This window comes from Apus apus, chromosome 5 (genome assembly GCF_020740795.1).
Source record: "Apus apus isolate bApuApu2 chromosome 5, bApuApu2.pri.cur, whole genome shotgun sequence".
NCBI classification, from domain to species: Eukaryota; Metazoa; Chordata; class Aves; order Apodiformes; family Apodidae; genus Apus; species Apus apus.
In genome coordinates this window covers 64,906,307-64,927,150 of record NC_067286.1, presented here as the reverse complement: position 1 = coordinate 64,927,150, position 20,844 = coordinate 64,906,307, and the positions used below count along the sequence as shown (strand labels likewise).

The window sequence follows — 20,844 nt, the reverse complement described above, 5'->3', positions numbered from 1 at the left end:
TTCCTTGAAATATGGATATTGCCTTAAAAGATGCTCTTTTAGGAGACACTTATAGTCACAAAGTTAAAAATCTGAAAGTTAGAAAGGAAGATAGTGATTTATAGAGCAAAACAAAGAAGCATGTAACTAAGGACACGATGGAACACAGCAGCATCCACAGGCAGGATTAGCTACGTGCCCACATCCTTCCAAATCACCTTAAACTTTTAAAGTTTCACTTTGCAATCATAGCACCAGTTGAAAAGCTTATTTATTTTCATTATGGGAATAAGTCTCCTAAGTAATATCACAGAATAACAGAATTTTTCTGGTGGAAAAGACCTCTAAGATCATCAAGCCCAACTATAATGTAATTCTACCAACCATTAACCCAATTCTGCCAAGTCCAGTGCTAAACCATGTCCATCAGCACCACATCTATATGTCTCTTAAACACCTCCAGGGATGGTGATTCAACCACCTCCCTGGGCAGTTCCAGTGTTTAATTCCCCTTTCAGTGAGGAATTTTCCTCTAATCTCCAGTCTAAGCCTCCCCTGGTTCAACTTGAGGCCATTTCCTCTTGGTCCATCATTTGTTCCTTGGTAGAAATGACCAACCCCTCCCCTTGCTCCAACCTCCTCTCAGGGAGTTGTGGGGAGAAAGAAGGTCTCCCCTCAGCCTCCTTTCATCTTTTAATGGGAAAACAAGAAGGAAATACATTCACTTAGCATCTTTTTCAGTTAAAATGGCCAATGGAAAAAAATTCTAGCTGAATGGCCAACTTAATTATTCCCATTGACCTTTCCATGAGTTGGTTGGCTGTTGACTTTATTATTCCTGGCTCTCATCCTAGAAGAAGGGCATTTCTCTGTTCAGGCCATGGCACCCTGAGACCCCCATCTCCAGCTCCCACTTTCAGAGCTCCAGAGCCCTTGCTGACCTTCTCTCCTCCAGCAGAACTGCCAGGCTGGTCTTTTTGGGATGTTTGCTGACCTTTGAAGTATTTTTGTTTTCCCTTCTTTTTTTCCCCTTTCTGCAACATTCCATCTCATTCTACTGTTTATCTTCCTCTAGTGATAATTTCTTACTGAAGGCCACAAGCCCTAGTAAAGAGTCTCATTGATTTCCCTCAATCCTTTCTGGCTGTAACTCACCATGCCCTCCAATTCCTATCTCTTAGCTATGAATTGAGAAGCTGGTCTCTCTTTTATCACAACACAGCAGTTTCTTTACAATAGGACATGACCTAACACACAATAAAAAGCCAGAAGAAAACATGTACTCTTGCAAATACACTATGCAGGAAATGGAGCTCTGTGGACACCCCCCTGTCAGTGCAGGCATTCCCATTCACCCTCGGAAGCCACCCGAACAAAAAAAGACACCCAACAAAATACTGATGGATGAAAACGTGCCATTCTCCCAGGATGATCAGTCTGACCACTCAGATCCTGGATGTCATCTCCAGGAGAAGCAGAACATTCAAAGCCACCCTATTCTGATTCTTCATCTTTTAAATCTAGATATGCACCATTTGCATCCACTCCCATCCCTCCTTTCATTCTCATTTCTTAAAAAAATACAAAAAAACCCTTAGTTTTGTCTTTGGTCTTGCCCTCAGACACTCCTGTGAACTGCCCCGTGGTGTCAGACTACCTTATACATGGCCAGTTTTCAAAAATAAATCTCTATGAATAATTCAGGTTTTCCCAGTAACATCCGTGTTTATGCTTCAGGTTCAGGGGCACTGGCTGCTGTGCTGTCTTTTGGAATTTCTAACAAGAAAAAGATACTTCTCAGGAGGTTCTCTCAGAGACTATAGTTTTAATATTAAATAAGAAAAAATTCAAATGTTCTCATTCTCATTTACAATTTTCCATGTTGCCAGTGTTTTCATTTTCATTACCTCTCCGGGTCACCAGGCACACGTTGCCTTTGACCTTGCTAAATGTCAAAAAGCTCCCAGTATTTTGCTTTGCTGATCAAGCCATCATTGTTTTCCATATATTTTTCCTCCCTTGGTCTGTTCAGATAAATTACATACAAAGCTATAATTGCTTATGCACTATGCTAGAATCATTCTCTAGCATTTCTTGCTGAGGTTTTTGCAGAAGAGGTTTGGACCCTTGTTTTATATAAAAGCAATAGGAGTTTTCTGGAAAATTTCTAGGCTAAGAACTAAGGAGCTGGGAACTCTACTCATAGGTTATGGGCAAGGACAAACACAAGGACAGTGGTAACAGCATTGGGATTGCTGAAATATACCCCAGACTGATCTGTAGGCTCAGGTAGGCAGCATGTATCTGTGGAGCAACCCTGGGAGGGACTTATCATCCCTGGAGGGATTTCAAAGCTGTGTAGATGTGGTGCTGAGGGACAGGGGTTAGTGGTGGCCTTGGCTGGGCTGGGTTAATAGGTCAACTCCATGGTCTGAAAAGTCTTTTCCAGCCAAAACAATTCTCTGATGGGATGAAAAGTCTGCAGCCCACGGATAGTGAGCTCCTCTGGCACAACACACCCAAGTGGAGAAAGCAACTTCAAAAAGCAGAATGATGAAAGGCAAATGGAAACAACATGTATTTTGAAGTTTGAAAGTTTTTAAAGTCGTTTACTCCCATACACCAAAAAGACATGAAAAATGGCCCAGAAATATACAAGCAGCAGGCCCCAGCCCTCTTTTAGCCTTACCGCTCTCCCACCTCAAACTGCCTGAATCAAACCCAAATCTGATCTGCAGAGAAGGAGGTTGTTCAGAAAGCAATAAATCAAAGAGTCTGGGAGTGTATTGGGCTGTATAACAGTTGTCCTGAATACTAATCAGCCTTTTCCACTCAAACCTTTAGCCATAAGGAAAAAAACCAGGTGTAACTGTGATGTAAATGATGGGAATGTAAAATGTAAGATACTGATTTCCTTTATCATTTCAACCTGCTCAAAAATATATTTCAATGCTTATTTAAAAATAAGACATTTTCCCCATTCAATTAGTCTTCTCACCTACAGAAATTCCCTGACTTACCCCCTTTTAAATACATTTTCATAGTCAACATTTTATAAGCTGATTTGAAAACCAAAAAAGTTTCACCCTCTGGGAGTTTTACTTGACCCTCACTGAGGAAACAATCCCACTAACTCACTTTGCTGTGCCCAGCAATAGGGATGAAGAACCTGGACTGCAAACATTTTCATAATCATAAAAAGTTATGAGCTGCTTTCAGAGCCCTGGGAACCACAGAATACATTTCTCTGGAGCTGAAACTCACTGTGAACATCTTCAAACCAGAGCAGGGTTCCTGGTCCTCACCCTCTTCCTTCCCATCCCCACAGGGCTTCCTCCACCCTGCTTCAAAAAAAACCCTATCCATGGACTCTGTAAGTGTACAAGCCAATTACTGCAGGGATTACCCACCCTACCTGTTAAAAAGTTTATAGTTATTACTTCCCTAAATCTCCTTGAGTTTTAAGATCATTAATACTACTCCCACTTTGGATGGAGAACATTTCATCCCTTTCTTTTGCAACAACTTTTTAATTCATTATTCACATAACATACAATATTTATATATAAATACTTCATCAGGCACATATTTAAACAGCAACAGAATAGATATGGCAATTTTTCTAAGCTGCCAAATTGCCTGTTGAAAGCATAAAAGACTATTTTTTCCCATCCTCAGCTGCAAATAAAACCTAGAAGCAAAGCAAAGAAGACCCACCTCTGAACTCTCCTGCCGATGCAGAAAGTGAACAACTAAGTTATGCCCCACTGATACACTCCAGATTCACAATGATGCACCTGAGGTCATAATTCAGCCTCATATTTCTTACTAATTAGCTCTGTTCCATTTCAAGTGTAATCCCTGAAGAACGCTCCCCTTCAGGATGATTTCATTAGTTGTTTAGAATTTATTGCCCAGGAGGAATGACACACACAAACTGGAACTCCAGCTGAAAGGAAAATTCAGCGTATCACAATGTGGCCGACTGCTCTGCCAACCAGGTTACCATGAAATATCTTGGATGCTTTAAGAGCCTTTACAAGTACTTGGAGACCAATGCATTCGGAAAACAGTTTATATTATAAACAATATTTTATGTAGCACCAAAGTAAAACTAGAGCGAATAAAACACAAGCCCAACCTGCAGCAATGTCCACTGTGAAAAATGGTTCTGTCCTTCCTGCTGTCATCACTTGATAAGGTACACGATGTAAACCTTTGATTATATTGTACCTGATGGCATTTTGATGTCCCGAGCATTCTCTTCCAGCAGTGAAAGCGGCTGAAGCGATGCCTGCCTGGCATCCCGGCTGCCTGCAGCGGGCATCTCCCCCTTCGGTTTAGCTTTTAGTTACTCAGATTTGCACACAAGAAAATGGTCAGCACTGTGAGCAGGTGTAGGGCTCTGAGCACTGTCACTACAGGTAATTTCCACATTCCTCTTGCCTTTCTTACTGCCCTTCTCCTCAAAGTGACCTGGGCCAAGCCACCCAGAGGAGCAGATGTCGAGAACAGCCCTTCCTTTTAAGATGTCACCCTCTCGACTTTGAGCATGGAAGCCATGTCCTAGAGACCTTCCTGGGCTCATGGCAGGCAGCTTCGTGGCTGGTGGGGCCTCTGTTGGATCCCCCAAGGCCAAGAAAAAGCTTCAGCAAGAGCTGGGGCTCCATCTGGACCTCCATCTTTCATCTTTGAGAATCAGCTTTGGGGGAAATGAGCAGTGTGTCTTGCAGCACCAAAAGAACAATACCATCAGGGTTCTTGCACAAGCACTTTAAGTCACCATGAGTCAGCACAGCTCCCTGAACAGCCACCTATAGCCTCCTTTGCCCCCCTAGCATCCCTCTCCCACTCACAGCCAGTCACACTTGGGACATGAACTTGTTACCACTGGAGGTGCTGCTCTGCGAGGCTGGGTTTGCAGCGTTAGCCCAGTCCCCCCAGTAAACTGTTCATGTCTCTTAAACTCACTGAAGGGAACGTGCTGGACCCAGAAAATGGCCTTCCCAGTGCTAAAAGCTCCCCAAAATGTGGAAGAAAGACACAGGAGGATAAACGCCATTCTCTGAAGAGAGAGAATTGACCATATTGACAATACCATATTGAGAATTGAGGGACTCCAGGAAAGCTGGGGAGGTACTTTTTTGCAAGGACAGGAAGTGATTGGATGGGGGGGAATGGTTTCAAACTGAAAGAGGGGAGATGTAGCTTAGACATTAGGAGGACCTTTTTCAATATACAGCTGATAAGACCCTGTCCCAGGTTGCCCAGGGAGGCTGTGGCTGCCCCATCCCTGGCAGTGTTGAAGGGCAGGTTGGATGGGGCTTGGAGCAACCTGGGCTGGTGGGAGGTGTCCCTGCCCATGGCACGGGTTTGGACTGGATGACCTTTAAGGTTCCTTCTAACCCAAACCATTCCACAATTCTATGATTCTATGACAGTATAGATGACAGTACCTTCAAGAGAGGACAGTCATGGGTGAGAAAAAAGCATAAAGCCCCTGTAAGTTGGGCACAGAGAAGTCAGCTGCACAGCAAACCAGCCTGTTCAGTGCTGCCTGCTCCTCTCCAGGGAAGAGACCCCAAGACAACACCCATAGGACCTGGGAAGGTCTCTACTCCCCAAATGCTGTCTCTAATGGCACAGCTCCTGAGGACCCTGCACCCGCAGGACTGCACAGATCAAGCTCTGTCGATGACCTAGCTAAGGTGACAGACCTGCCCTCAGCTCTGTCCCTAGCATCACAACCAGCTTCACCCTTCTCTTATTCTGTAGGGGAAAGAAAAGAAGAGCAAGAAATTAACATAAGCACTTTGTAAGGTAGCCTTTTACTCTTGTTCTTCCTCCAGAGGTCATCTGCAGGCCCCCAGTGAGGTGGACACTGCAGTAACAACAGCAACCAAAACCCACCAAAGGTGTTTAGCTCGTCTTGCTGCTGGCACCATACTTCCATCATCCTAACTAATCTCTCAGAGAAAAGCTAGCAGGGGTTACAAAATCTGACAAACAATAAGGATCAAGTCAGCAAAGCCCATAGTTTGTGATGAGTGCCAACACACCTATGAGAAAACAGCACAGGATAATAATAGCAATAAGCAAAGGATGTGAGGTTTATTGATCAAATCAGATATTGCACGTCTTTCATTACTACAGCATCCTCAGAATCTCATCTCCAAAACCTCGAGGGTAGGAACTGTTATCTTTATTTTACAGAGGGAAAACTGGAACAAAAAGAAACAACCCCAGGCACTTTCCTTAGGACAGGCTCTGCTGCTCTCTGTGGATGCTTTGCTTTCCAGAGCCACACAGGAAGCACAGGGACCTAACATTCAAATGGGTTACATCTTCCCTTCAACTCCTCTCCAAAGCCTACTCAGTTAGTCCTCAAAACAAGAATCATCTTTGTAGTATTTTACTCTTGAGCAAGCACTTCAGGATGTGAGAAGGGTTTGTACGACTCCAAGTGCACTGAAAAGCACAATGTCCACACCTTGTCTCCTGGGCTAGGAGAGGTGAGTCTTCCTTTACTTTTCATTTCCCATGATGCTGTTGCATTTTCCTATTAGAATTTTTAGAATTTGATAGCAGACATGAAAAATCAGGTCTTAAACAACAACTTGAGGCCAAACTGTGATAAAGCACAGGAACCAGCCATTTTTCTAGAGAACTCCCAGTCTGGGATCCTGATATTACTGGGTATGGGATTAAAGGGATGCCAGGGGAAAAGAGAGGAGAGGAAAAGAAAAAATCTTTTAGAACTGGTTGGATGAACTTAGAGTTAAAAAAACAACAACAAAAAACACAAAAAAAATCCCCACAAACAAAATCCAAAACCCCTTTATCTTTGAGTTTATCTTTAGTTTTTCTTTTGTTTGAACTAAGAGGTATGCCCTGGAGCAGCAGTTCCACTGAAAGATTTGCCCTGTGAAGCTAAGTAGAGTAACACTCCACTTTGGTGGGATAGAAAGTCCTACTCCCAGAGGCAGAAACTCTCCTGACAGCCCAGAGGATGGGAAGGTGCCCAGCTACCAACATCCATGAACACATCTGCTCATACACCCACGCACCACACACAAAGTGAAATCAATGAGTTCTTACAGAACTAGAAGTGTTTCATTACATTTCTTTCCCTCTTTATAACTGATAGGAGCATTGAAAGTAAATATTGCAAAACGACTGAAAAGAACTCATTTTTATGACAATTGAATAAATGCTGTGCCAGTTACAGAAGTGCTGCTGAAGTCAATGTGAACACAAGTACTTTCCTCCCACAAGGAAAAATAATTAAAGTGTTACATAATATCTGCTTTGTCCATTCCTCCCCAAATTGTCACTTGCTTGGATCTGAATAAAGGGACTGGAAATCTAAACAAGAGGAGAATAAAGAAAATCTCTTGTAAATACCTGTTATGCTTTTCCCTTATTATAACCATTTTCAAGTTGTGTCTCATCTCTCTCAGAATTTGTGAACTGCTGCACCTAATGCAGAGCTTTACAGCAATTCAGAAGACAAAGCACAGAAACCCAGAGCTTTTTCCTATAGTGAAACACAGCAAAATAATGTCAACCCAAGGAATGCATCCACCAGCCACCTGATGCCTTTGTAGCCCAGTGGGAGCCAGCCCACTGGGTCTACCAGGGACTCAGGTCCTGAAGAAGTGCAGCTGGTGGGAAGTCAACATCCTACAGCCTGGGTAACACTCCCCAAGGTTCAGACTCAGCCATCCCTTCCTCCAACACCTAATGCACAGTTACGTCCCTGCTGAAGAAAATTGCAGCACCTGAAAAGCTTGGAAGTGGAGACCAGGCTAAAGGAGGCAGAGCTCACTGGAGAGACAGAAGTTTCTGTGACTGTGAAAGATTTGAAATTAAGCCTTTTAGGGTAAAATGTGGGACACATCACAGCTGTGATACAGAACTATGTCAGGAGTGTTTAGGAATGCTTGTTCTTCCAGTATTCCCCAGAGAACTGAGCTTCTGAGAGGTTTTTTTTTTTAAAAAAAAAAAAAGGTCATAATGCTCCCAAGGATTGAGACAAGAAAATCTTGGCACCAGGGCTGGGACAGCCAGCTTGCCCTGGCCATTGATTAGGTTCTGGGTTTGCTGTTGGTAACTCCTGGAGTGGATTCACCTGCAGAGCTCTCCCACTGAAGGTCTTTCTTTCTCAGGAACACCCTCCACACTCGTATTTGTACATGAACTGAATTATTCAAAGAAGCCTCTGTCATCTACATGTGCATCATCCACACGATTGCAACCAGCCCAAACCAGGGTGTTAAAACCACCCTTGCGGAGCCTGCGCACATGGACATAGGGCAAGGATGATTGCTGTACTTTGACAAAAAGAGAATATGAGTTAAATGGCTAAGATGGAGGATCCCAGTGGCCAGAAAACACAACCTGTTCTATTTCTCATATCAAATCAGTGGCATAAAAGGGGAAAAAGGCCACTTTCCTTCCTCCTCATTCAGAAGCACCATTGCTCCACTGTTTGTATAGCAGCTCTTGTTCTCAGTTCACAAGGGACTCTGTGAATCAGCTCTTCTTGAGTTCATGTTCCCTCTCTGCTGTTCAAGATCCCCAAAGCCTGCAGTCCCCACACAGACCAGTCTTTAATCCAGGTTTTCTGAAAATCTTGCACATTCTCCCCTTTCTCACCCATCATTGTTGCTCTCTGAGGAACTAGTCTTAGTCAACCACTCCTATGAGCCACACTGCTGCCATCCTCCCACCCTGTGTCCCAAGAGCAGCAGGCTGGGGGGTGTCACAGCAAGTTTTCACAACCCTGATTGTCTTCAATTTACAACTGTATTGAATAAACTTTTCTTGTGTGTTTAGTGTTTGCAAAGGATAACAAAGACATGTTCCAGCAAAGCTGTGGTGGCCAAAATATACCACATCCAGCCTCTCTGCAACTACCTGATCAGCTGCAGCCATTGACACCCCCCACGATGGTTTTGTGCTGCTGATCTCCACATTTTCCCCCACATCAGCCCCTCCTCTTGCACCATTCCTGCTGTGAGACCGAGGACAAGGCTCCATCAGCTCCATCAGCCCTGACAATGACCTGGGTCCTGGTGGCATGTCCATTTGGAGGACACACTTGGGAGACCCATCCACATATCCTATATTTTGTCCTTCCCTCTCTTTCATCTGCTACCTTTTCTTGACATTTACCTTCTGTAAATCAACTTTTTTGTGTGGCCAGAATTAAACACCTGTCATGATGACAACTTGTTTTAGGAGACCTGAAAGAGAAGCTGTGTGTCATCAGCAGCAGTCCTAGTGATAATAACCACAAAAGCCACTATCAGAATTAGCACAATCCTAGTAATAATGACACGGTCCTTTTATGCTCTGTAGGGACAGACAGACCTCTCTGAAGGATGATCCAATCCACACCTTTTTCTGCAATCTCCAAAGAGGGAGCTGAAGATGTCTCTGCTCCCAATTTAGAGACATAAGTGCAGGTGGGATGAAACCAGCTCTGACGCAGATGAACTAGATGATCTTTAAGGTCCCTTCCAACCCAAACCATTCTATGATGATTCTGTAAGGAACCCACAACAAGAAGACCAAGTGAGAAGGTTCCAGCTTGCCTGCAGGCATTAATGTGACTGCTGGCTGGGACAGACGCATACTTTGAGAGCAAGCTGTGCCGGCACCAGTAAATAGCTCTGCTGAAAGCACTGCAGATACAACATGTAATCAAGTGCATAAATAATTTGTTATACAACAGACCTCAGAAAAAACAAATCAGATGATTATTAGTAATAACTATGTATACTGCAGCATCTCATCCCTGAGGGCCCCAAAAGAGGTCAGTTGTGCTGAGCACACAACACTGTTGAAACGCAAATCTGCCAAAGCATTTGGGCATCTGAAACTGGAATAAATGAGGGCTGCACAAGTCATTTCATAAAAAAAGTGAAAATAAGTACCAACAATACAACAGGAGCATGAAAGTCATTTAGTGAGCATCTTCATCAGATACACAGCACAAAGTAAGGCTCATTATTTCCCACAAACCACATCAAACCAGGCTTTTCATTTTCCTATAATAAACACCGAGCATTTCCAAAATAATTTACTTCCCCTTATGTTTTTCTCCCCATTCCTGATGCTGATGGCTCACATTCAGAGTCAGAGCAGACTATGCAGATTTGCATGCAGATCAGCTAAGACAGAACAGCTCTTTCTCTCATTTTCTCTTTGTTTTACACAGTATCAACAAATGAGATCAGTATTAGATTGCATTTACAAAATATGTCCTCCTATCCCGTGTGCTTGTTCGTGTGTCAAGAAATTTAAAGCCAGGCACTGGGAAAATAATGATTGCCTCACACTTTTTCTTTTTATTTTCTTTTTTTTTTTTTTTTTAATATAAATGGCACTCCTGTGTCATTTTTACTTCTAAATTTCCATCAAAATTATGGATTCAGGGAACTACAGAGCCAAACAGCAGAGCATCAAAAGCATAACAACTGTAAGACTCTTGCTGCTGCGTATTCGGAGGTGAAATAAATCAACTTAATCTCAGCAAAGCCATGTGGAAAGAAAATAAGGGTCTACTTACACTGTACAATGAGCTGTACCAAAGCCTCTCTGGGTTTGACATTGAACCCGTTGTACTGGCTGGTCTGGCACCTGTAGGTTCCTGTCATCTCCCTGGACACGTTCACAATCCTCAGGATCCCATCGTAGCTCTCCGTCTGCATCGCCCCGTCCGGCATCGCCACCTCCTTGTCTGCTCGGGACCACAGAATGATGGGCTTGGGCTTCCCTGTCACCTGGCACTGCAGCTCGACCGTGTCCCCTTCCCGGGTCACCAGGGGTGACTTTTCTTGAGGGACAGTCAAATTGGGTGGGACTGAGAAAAAGAGACGGTTCAACAATTAGCATTACAGAGACATCAAGTGGCTTTCTTGCTTGTACAGTCACAATTCTACACGAAGAATCCGATTCCATGTAGCAATGCACAGTGGCTACATGTACTGGAGGGCCCTAGAATGCTGCTAGATTTACGAGACAAAGTGTTGAACTGCTTGAAGTGGTTAAAATAAGATTTAACAGCCCCGGCCATGACACTCATTTGCCTCCCTGTGCATCTCTGCCATGCACATTTGGACCACGGGGCCCAGCTAGCACTCAGTCACTGCAAGTTATCGCCTTTCTTTTTATGAGTATTTGGCACTAAACCCCCTTTTTTATAACACACTGGTTGCTGATTTTATCCAGCTTGTAATGGTTGTGCAATAAGGAAGAATCCTGCCAATGCAGAAATCAGCTCAGAATTCAAGACCTGAAACCAAAACGCAGTTGGCGTCTTTCTAGCTCGGCAGGTTTGTCACAGGGGTAGTTCTTTTTCATACAGATTTGCATTAGCAAATCCTGAAGGAATATGTGAATAACCATTTCCAGCAGGAGTCAGACAGCCCCTTGGAGCAGGAGGACCTGGCACTGCCACAGAGCAAGCTGGTCATACCCAAGGACACATCCTTCCTCCTCTCCACAGTATTGCAAGAGCGAGACTTTCTAATTGCCCCCAGTGCCTCTGAATTATCAGCCCTTGGTGTGGAGGAAAAGAGTGAGGCTGCCATGGAAGAGACATGGCTGCCCAAGGTGCTTGATCAGGACAGAAGTAATCATAGAACCACAGACTGGTTTGGGTTAGAGAGGACCTTAAAGATTGTCCAGTTCCAACCCCCTGCCATGGGCAGGGACACCTCCCACCAGCCCAGGTTGCTCCAAGCCCCATCCAACCTGCCCTTCAACACTGCCAGGGATGGGGCAGCCACAGCTTCTCTGGGTAACCTGGGCCAGGGTCTCACCACCCTCACAGCAAAGAATTTCTCCCTCCTAACATCTCACCTCAATCTCCCTCTTCCAGTTTTCATCCATTCCCCCTTGTCCTCTCCCTCCCTGCCCTTGTCCCAAGCCCCTCCCCAGCTTTCCTGGAGCCCCTTCAGGCACTGGAAGGTGCTATAAGGTCTCCCTGGAGCCTTCTCTTCTCCAGGCTGAACACCCCAACTCCCCCAGCCTGTCTGCAAAGCAGAGACAGATATGGAAAAGCTTGATTTAAACACTGCCCATCTTCTCTTTCCTTTGGTGCCATCTGAAAACTCCTCTGACCTTAAGATTCTTCTGTTCTAAGCCATGTAGAGATGGTTTCTGTCTTGAAACAGTCCAGGAAACACTCCCAGGAGTGTTACTTCTCCACAATATCCTGCGCTCAACTGCTTTGCTTGAATGTGAGGACTGGCAAAACACAGACTGCACCACAACTCCTGTCCACAAGGCAAAATAATCAAAGGCCACTTTCAGGCCCCCAGAGACACAAACTGCAGGCTGGTACCAGTGAGAACAGTTCCAGGTTTCCCCCGGGATCCACACTATGTCTGCAGACCTGACAAGCCTGCTAGAGTCTGAGTTTAGATCAGGGACTTCATAGGTACCAAAATGCTGTTCTCAGCTGTTTTGAAGACTTTAATAGCTCCTCCTGAATCTGGTGGAACATGCAAAAGTGGAAATAACTTTTTCCATGGCAAAGGAAAAATGATTTTATAGTTCAAAAAATAAGACTTTTATTTAAAAAAGAAAAAAAAAAAAAGAAAAAAAAAAAGAGAAAGTCTGCTTAATAAAACATCCTCAACATTAATAAAACATTCTTATTTTTCACTTATGCCTGTGTGCTGTAGCAGGTCCCGAGCACAGGCCAGTTGCTCAGGAGACCTGGATCACCTGGAGAGGAGAAACCACCCCATGAAGATGCCCAAAAGCCCCTGGTGAGGAAGATCTGCAGGATGTGAGATGGTCCAGTGAAAGGAAGGGTGGTACAGAGCCACGATGGCAGTCCAGACAGAGCTCTGCCAGAGCTCACAGGAAAAACACAGAGGGAAAAGGGTGCTGAGGGTGGTGAGGGATGAGACACAAGGAGCAGATGAGAGTTGCTCTGCTTGCATTGCCCCAGCAGCGTGTGCCCTTCCCTTTCCCTCACTTTTCCATCCCGTGGTATTTGTGCTGGACCCGCATCATCCGGGTGCTTGTGGTGGGACAGAATTCACCCTGCTTCTCATGGTCACATGTAGCTTCTGGGGGCATCTGGGGGGAAGGAGAGTGAATGGCACAGGACATGGATCTTTGGGGGAGTGGGGGAAAAGAAAGAAAGGAAAAAAAAAAAAAGAAGAAAGATGCCCAAAAAGGCCTGTGCAGCTGTGAGCAGGTAGTGTACCCTCTTCTTAACTCAGTCTTCCTTCTGAAAAGCAGAGATAACAGCCCTGCAAAAGCTGCCCACTGCCAAGGTAAGGACCACAGAAGAGGAGGTGTGCAGGCAGGCTGATAAGATGGGCTCCATCAGCACCCCAGATGGCAAGATACCTGAAGACACCCTGACTCATCTTCTGGAGCATTTTGCAACACAACCATGATCTATCACACTGTAAGCCAGCCAATATATTATTATGGTTTACTGTATTTATGAATATTCTTGACTGGAAACAGAGAAGGAGAGAGGAGGGACAAGGTCATCTATTAAAACAAATAATTTCACAGGCAATGCCATAAATAAGAAACCTGGCTGCAGCTTTCATATATCACCTTTGACTGACAGTGCCAGGACAGTGAGCTCCTACCACGGATTCCTCTGCTCCCACCACAGCCATTATGGTTCAGGTCCCTCAGCTCAGATGCTGATCCTTAGCTGTCTAACTAGGAGGAAGGACAAGACTCAGTCCTTTCTCAGGGAGGGGTTTTGCTAGGGTTTCCTTTTTAATACCTATCTGTTTATTTTCACAAACTTGCAGGTACTTAATTATCCTGGAGATGTCTATTCCACTGTCAAATTTGGCTTAAATCAGCCACAGGTTCAAAAGATATCATGGAGTGTGGGGGACTGCAACTCACCAGCTGACAGGCACTGGCAGCCTGGTCATGTATGACTTGCTTTCATAAGCAATAGAGCAGAAAAAAAGCCACAAAAGAAACTCCAATCAATGCCATGCCCATAGAGAAACCAGGAAGATGGGGTGGTTGGAGAGAGCTAGAGAATTGAGGAGAAAATAACAGGTTGAAGTTTGTTTTCCCTTACTAGGACCCAAGATGTAGGGAGGCCCCAGAACCAGACAGCTGAGGTTGTTGTGGAAGAGAACCTGGCAAGTCTGCATGAGCAAGGGTGTAGAATCACAGAATCATTTTGGTTGTAAAAGAACTTCAAGAACATTAACTCCAATCCTAAACCAAGCACTTCCAAGGCCATCACTAAACCATGTCCTTGAACACCACATCTCTGTCTTCTAGGTACCTCCAGAGATGGGGACTCCACCACTGCCCTGGGCAGCCTGTGCCAGGGCCTGACACCCCTTTGGGGGAAGAATTTTTTCCCAATATCCAAACTAAACCTCCCCTGGTCAGATTGGGTTGTTTCTTCTAGTCATATCACTTGTTACTAGAAGCAAAGGTGCCTGTGCAATGGTGCAGGAGCAAAGAAGAACGAGCAAACGTGGGTGAACAAGGGTGCATAAGTGCACAAACAAAGGTGCAAGGGTGTAAGAAGACATGTGCATGAACAAGAGTGTGCCAGCAGAGGTGCTGCCAGTGGGGGGAGCAGAGGGGTGTGCCAGCCAAGCCAGAGAAGTACTAAGCAGGTCTGCAGGCTGTTGCCAGCCAAGCCAGGGTGCCAGCTGCTCTGCTGGGGTGCTGCTGACTGTGTTGGGGTAATTCCATCTGTGCCAGGGCACCACCAGCTGTGTTAGGGTACTTCCAGCTGTGCCAATGGTGGGTGTCCTGGTGACAGAGGTTATAAAGAAGACAGAGGTACTGAATGTCTTCTTTACCTCTGTCTTTACTAGTGCAGACTCTCCCCACGAGCCCCAGATCCCTAAAGCCCCAGAAGAAGTCAGGATGAAGGAGGAGTTTGCTTTGGTAGATGAGGATTGGGTTAGGGATCAGTTAAGCAATCTGACATCCATAAATTGATAGGTCTGGATGGAATGCACCCGTGGGTGCTGAGGGAGCAGAGGTCATTGATAAGCCACTCTCCATCATCTTTGGTAAGTCGTGGGTAACAGGAGGGGTGCCTGAGGACTGGAGTCCAGGGCAGAGCCACAAACATGAGGAAGGGAGTGGAACATCTACCTGATCAGGAAAGGCTGAGGGAGCTGGGTCTCTTTAGCCTGGAGGAGACTGAGGGGTGACCTCATCAGTGTTTACAAATATGTAAAGGGCAGTGTCAGGAGGATGGAGCCAGGCTCTTCTCAGTGATGTCCAGTGATAGGACAAGGGGCAGTGGGTGCAAACTGGAGCATAGGAGGTTCCATGTGAATATCAAGAAGAACTTCTTTCATGTGAGAGTGACAGAGCCCTGGGACAGGCTGCCCAGAGAGGCTGTGGAGTCTCCTTCTCTGGAGACATTCAAACCCACCTGGACACGTTCCTGTGTGATGTGCTCTGGATGATCCTGCTCTGGCAGGGGGGTTGGACTGGATGGTCTTTCCAGGTCCCTCCCAACCCTTAGGATTCTGTGATTCTGTGAATGGTGCCACCAGCTGTGTCAGCCTTCCTCTCCCAGCAGGTGCTGCTGTGGCTCAAGCTGCCTTGGGCTCAACCCTCCTTGCAGAGGCAGCAGCACATCTCCCGCAGCACCAGCTACAGAGCCTGGTGCAAATAAAGGTCAATTCTGTTCTTGCTTGTGCAGAATAATAAGTTAGCTAAACCCCATATTTGAAACAACAAACATTAACTTATTTATGCAGAGAGTGGCTTAAAAAAATAAGTTAATACTCTTAGCAGTTAAATCTGTTCCCTGAAGCAGAAGGTTATCACTTGGAAAACAAAGGCGTTAGTAGCACTGAAGTAGCACATACTAGGAAAAAAGCCACGATTGCCCTTTGAAACAGGCAGAGGCACAGGGACAACAGGGTTACTGTTGATACATGTCCACTCCTGGCTCTTAAATAAAATGGTCTGGGACAACCTTTGCCTCTGAATGTCACTGACTCACCAGAAGGTCAGAGGGCAGAAGGTATCACTGTATTCTTGTCCTCTTTTTCTGTCTTAAACTGTTCCCCAGGCAGATGTGTCTGTTACTGGAGACAGGAAACGAGACTAGACTCTTCTGTCTGATCTGGGGCAATTCTACTGTCATTCCATCAGATCCTTGATCCAGCACAGTCCCCATGTCTACAGGAGAATGGGGACAGGAAAAAAGAAGCTACTTCAAACCAAAACCCGATATGAGCCTAATATGTTTTTTCACTGCATGTTTTGGGAAGACACAATCTGGTTCTGGGAAGACACAGTCTAGTTCTGGTCTACTCTAGACCTTTGAAACCCTGATGGGTCAATTTCTGTCCCTAGTTTGAACCTGCAGGTAGCTTAATTGATTGGTAAGGAGGCAACGGCAGAGGCAAGAACCTGCTTGCAGAGAAATCACTCAAAGGGGCAGAAGGCGACCATGGTCACGCGAGAAGGACGAGGAGGCCCTAGAAGTGGTGGCCTCATGGTAGGCTTGGGAGGGGACAACACAACTCCTGAGCTCTTCCCTGGGCATTACAGAAGGCACAGTTGAAGCAGGGGCTACTGTCACTTCTGCATCCCCTCAGGTGCCTTAACCAGGCAGGAAGGAAAGCTGTAGCCCTGAAGCAAGGACTTCCAGTCTTGGCGGTGATGGGGAGGCTGTGGGCTGGGAGGAGTTGTGGGCAACTGTGATCAGGCTGCTTAGAGCAGACTAATGGTAATAACAAGTAATTATAGGATAAAGGGGAGCAAATGAGTGTTTGAGCAGCATATCAAGAAATAATCCACACTGGAGATTACTCACAGATAATCTCCCCAAAGAAGCATTGGAAGTCACATTGTTCAAATAATTTAAAACCAGCCTGGATAAGGAATACTGAAGAATCTGCTCTGTACTGACTAGGAGATGGTGGTGAAATTATTTGCATATCCTCCTTCTCTAATATTTATGAATATGAAGGTCTGAAGCTCCAGGATTAATCATCCTCTGGCAGAGACTTGCATTTTGGTCCCTGTTCATGATTCATACTCCTTATGTGATGGAGGGTTTTTTAAGACAGGGCAGGCTGAGTTCCTGAATAGGAGGCTGAGCTGGTGTACAACATGTATTTGAGCAAAACCAGTTAGCCTCTGAAGGGCAGCAAGGGGTAATTATTTATGTTCTGGAGACATTTTCATAAACAGAGACATAACTGTTCAGCCTAATATGTGGGGTTTTTTAGAAAGAAGTGATGGGGAACATGGGCAGAAATAGGCTGAAAGGGTCTGCAGAGGTGAGAAGAGAGTCTTGGGGCAGATGGCTGATCCAGCCAAAGGACTGGAAAAGCAGCTGAAGTCAAGAGAATTTAATGTAAGCTTCCATGGCTTTCATCACCATGAAAGAGGATCCATCCAGTTACTAGTGTGGAAGGTAAATCAAGTGACCTGTCAGGGAATCCTGTCTTGATTTCACGGCAATTTTCTCCTCTCATTGTTCCAGTGGCCTGGGAGCTGTCCTGCCCACACCTAAGAATAGAAAGCCCCACAGCCCAGGTTTTCCTGGGCACAAACCACTTCTAATTGCCAGCGAAGACATGAACATTGACCACAGACTTCATGGTGGGGGCTTGTATAAAAGACCTGCTTAGACAGTAAAATAATTCCAATATCAGTTCTTATACCTCAATATATTTTTAATACCTTAAAATACCACCTTTCTCTGCAGTCAGACTCTGAAGAGGCACAATTTAAACCCAGAACATACACAGCCAGCAGCAAATTAGCCAAATTAGCTTTCAGTGATCTCGCAGGAGTCGTGCTGAGGAGCTCCATGAGCCACATGCAATGTGAGATGATGAGCTGACTCCACAGCCCTCCAGAGAAGAATAAAGAGACTCCACAATATTTGACTGCTAAAGAAGGTGTCTGCTCCCAGAAAGCCAGCCCAAGTCAATCCATGGTGGATAAGCACCTCCCAGAAAAAAACCCTCCACAGATTTCCTGGGGGAAAGCAGGTGCTGGGGAGGGAAGGGGCTGCAGGGCAGGAGGTCACCCACCCTCACTTCTCCTCCAGGAGGAGCCAAGCAGCTTGGCCAGCCGTGCCCCAGGCTGAAGGATGGGAAGGGACAGCAGCTCCCAGGGATAGAATCAAAAGGAAAAATCAAGTACATTAAGTACTAAAACAGAACTATAAAAGTAAAGCTTTTTTTTAACAAAGTCTGGCATTTATCTGTCCCTTCTGTTCACCTATTCCTTTCAAAGATAAACTCTGAGGATAATGGCTCACAACAAATAATCAATTTACTGCAATAATGAAATGTCTGCCTATTTTCTGGTATGCCTCAGGGTTGCCAGTGAGTGATCACTCTGGACAGTGCTTAAGGTTTACAAATATCTTAATTAGACCACTAATTGTCTCACAAAAGGCATTTTTTCATTATGCAAAGAGGCAGCACTGTGATTTTAATAAACATTCAGAAATAAAATGAAGGTCTCTTTTATGTATCATCAAAGGAGGAACAAGCTGACCAGAGGACACATACTTCACACACAGCTTAAGGCCACATGTCCTAATACACCAGCCTCGATGTTTAATTAATTCATTATTTAATAGATAGCTGATTAGTTTAACAGGGAAGCCCACTTATCGTACTGCAGGGAGGCTACACAGGCTCATTCACACTTTCTTGTTAGGAATTTCTCTGCCTGTCTCTGGCAGTGCTTATGCAAACCCAAATCTGTCTGTCGACACGACCGGCCTCAGAGGTGGAACAGGAGACCTGGATGCCACCAGCCTGCCCTGTGCTCATGTCTAAAGTCCATGTTCCTCTCTGAGACGCGCCTACCCCCAGGGCAGCACACCTCAGCACATCTTCAGGTTCACCCAGAGACGAAGAATTTGCTGGTCATATTTGCCAGGTAGGACATCTAATTGTGCCCAAGCTTGGTAGGAGTGAAACAGTAGTAAGAGCTCTCTTGAGTAAAGAAGGGTCACCACCACCTCCTCCAGCCCAAGAGCACCAGCCACCTCCTCCATCCAGCTCTTTTAGCAGCAATTAAGAGCAGTGCAGCCAGAGAACCAAGTGAAATAACCCCCCTGAAGGAACAACTGGCTTCGCTGCACAACCCTGCCCCCCGGGAACACGGAGAGAGAAGATGCCAGAAGTGACAGATGTTACATCTCTGATTGTAGGGGGACAAAGATAGCGTGAAGAGCCAGGCTGAGCAGAGCAGACATCACCTGAAGCCTTATTCTTCCTGCTTTGAATACAGTATTTAAGGCAGAGGAAAAGATCACTTACAAATACTAACACACTCTCCTGATCCACTTCTCTTTTTTGCCTACCATGAGTCTATTTTACCGGGGGTTTTGTTGCTGTTCTAACCTCTCCTGCCTTCAGATTCACCATGACATGTGCACACACACAGAAGAGCCATCATGTCTTGCAGTAACATTTGCCCAGGGTTGGTTTTATGGATGACAGGGCTTTTATAGGGCAAATATTTCACATTTGAGTTTTCATTTCCACTATTCAGTGACCTACTTTGTGGAGATGACAGGGGGGAGGGCTGGGGGGAGGCTGCTAGGGGATTACTTCAGGTCCATTTATGTAAGATACTCAGGACATAAATATGTTTTTAAATGCTTAAAGTACAAAATGTTGAGAGAAAAATATTCCTGCTAAACAGGTGCAATGCCAAGTATGCCAAGAGGCTGGCATGTCCCTTGCACTGCCACATGTCCCTTCCCAGTCTGCTGGAGGGACAGAGGAGATGACCTAACCTTCTCCCTCCTTCCTCATGAGGTGACACAGCCCCTGCCTCACTTGGTGACTCCAGGAGGAACCTCATGTATGTTGGGAAGAGAGAATTCTCCCCCAAACCAGCAAAGAGACACACAGCACCATAGGAATATATCCATGCAAGTCCTGGCATTTGGAAAACATGTTTGTGCCTAGGCTTTATCCTCCTAATTACCACAGCAGTAACGAATCTTGATGAATCAGTAATGACCTTCTAAAGCTCACTGAAACTATTTCAGCTTCCACTTGAGCGGGATGAAGTCACAAACAGGTAGAATTCCTTTTCAGATGCTAAATAAGGCTGATCCCAAACTCTACTTTTTCTTCCCCCTTGCTGATTTTCTGGAGTGTTACAGGACAGTACATTTAAGAGCTGACATAATTCATCACTGCCTGTAGAAACTCTGACGAGCTCATAGGCAGAACAGGCCAGCTAATGGATGTTTCCAATAAATCCCATCAATTTCCCAAATGATTCCCCAGCAAGTACAGATAATAGAGCAGTTACTGTCTGCCAGGTGGACAATGCATGGCTGCACAAACCTCACTGTCCACTTCACCCTGGCAAGCAGGTAACAAAGTGTGTGTGCAACTGCCACCCAGCATGCTGAACTTGGCTCTCACCTTACCATAAACCTCTCAGTTCTTTACCTGTTAGTATGAAGTGCATTAATAAGCTTGAACACCATGTTTCTTTTTTTTGGCCAAGAGACAGGCTGTCCCCTTGTCCCTGAATCTGTTGGTTAGTGTTTTTTATCCCTGCAGTCTTCATGGGATAACTGAGAAGCTCAGGAAGTCTCTAGCCCAAGCCCCAGCTCAAAGCATGGCCAGATATGATGTTAGACCAGGCTGATCAGGGCATTATCAGGTCTTCAAAACCTCTTGGGATTAAGATCCCATGATGTTTCTGTATTCTCCTTGGATGTCCTCACAGGGAAAAGGTTGCTGCTTATATCCAGTCTGAACTTTTCATTTCACAACACACAACCTCAGCCACTAGAGCATGTCCTGAAGTTCCTCATCTACAAGTTTCTTGAATATATCCAAGGATGGTGACTCCACCAGCTCCCTG

At 45.3% G+C, this 20,844-nt stretch overlaps 1 protein-coding gene across 3 annotated transcripts in view; it reads right to left on the bottom strand.

The window, feature by feature from the left end:
• The window catches only part of MDGA2 (MAM domain containing glycosylphosphatidylinositol anchor 2), a 340,493-nt gene that overhangs the window by 105,995 nt on the left and 213,654 nt on the right, over positions 1-20,844 (bottom strand). For all 3 annotated transcript variants that reach the window (XM_051621624.1, XM_051621626.1, XM_051621627.1), the window contains one exon: positions 10,556-10,849. In XM_051621624.1, coding sequence (XP_051477584.1) covers positions 10,556-10,849 — 294 coding nt within the window. The remainder of the gene's footprint in view (positions 1-10,555; positions 10,850-20,844) is intronic.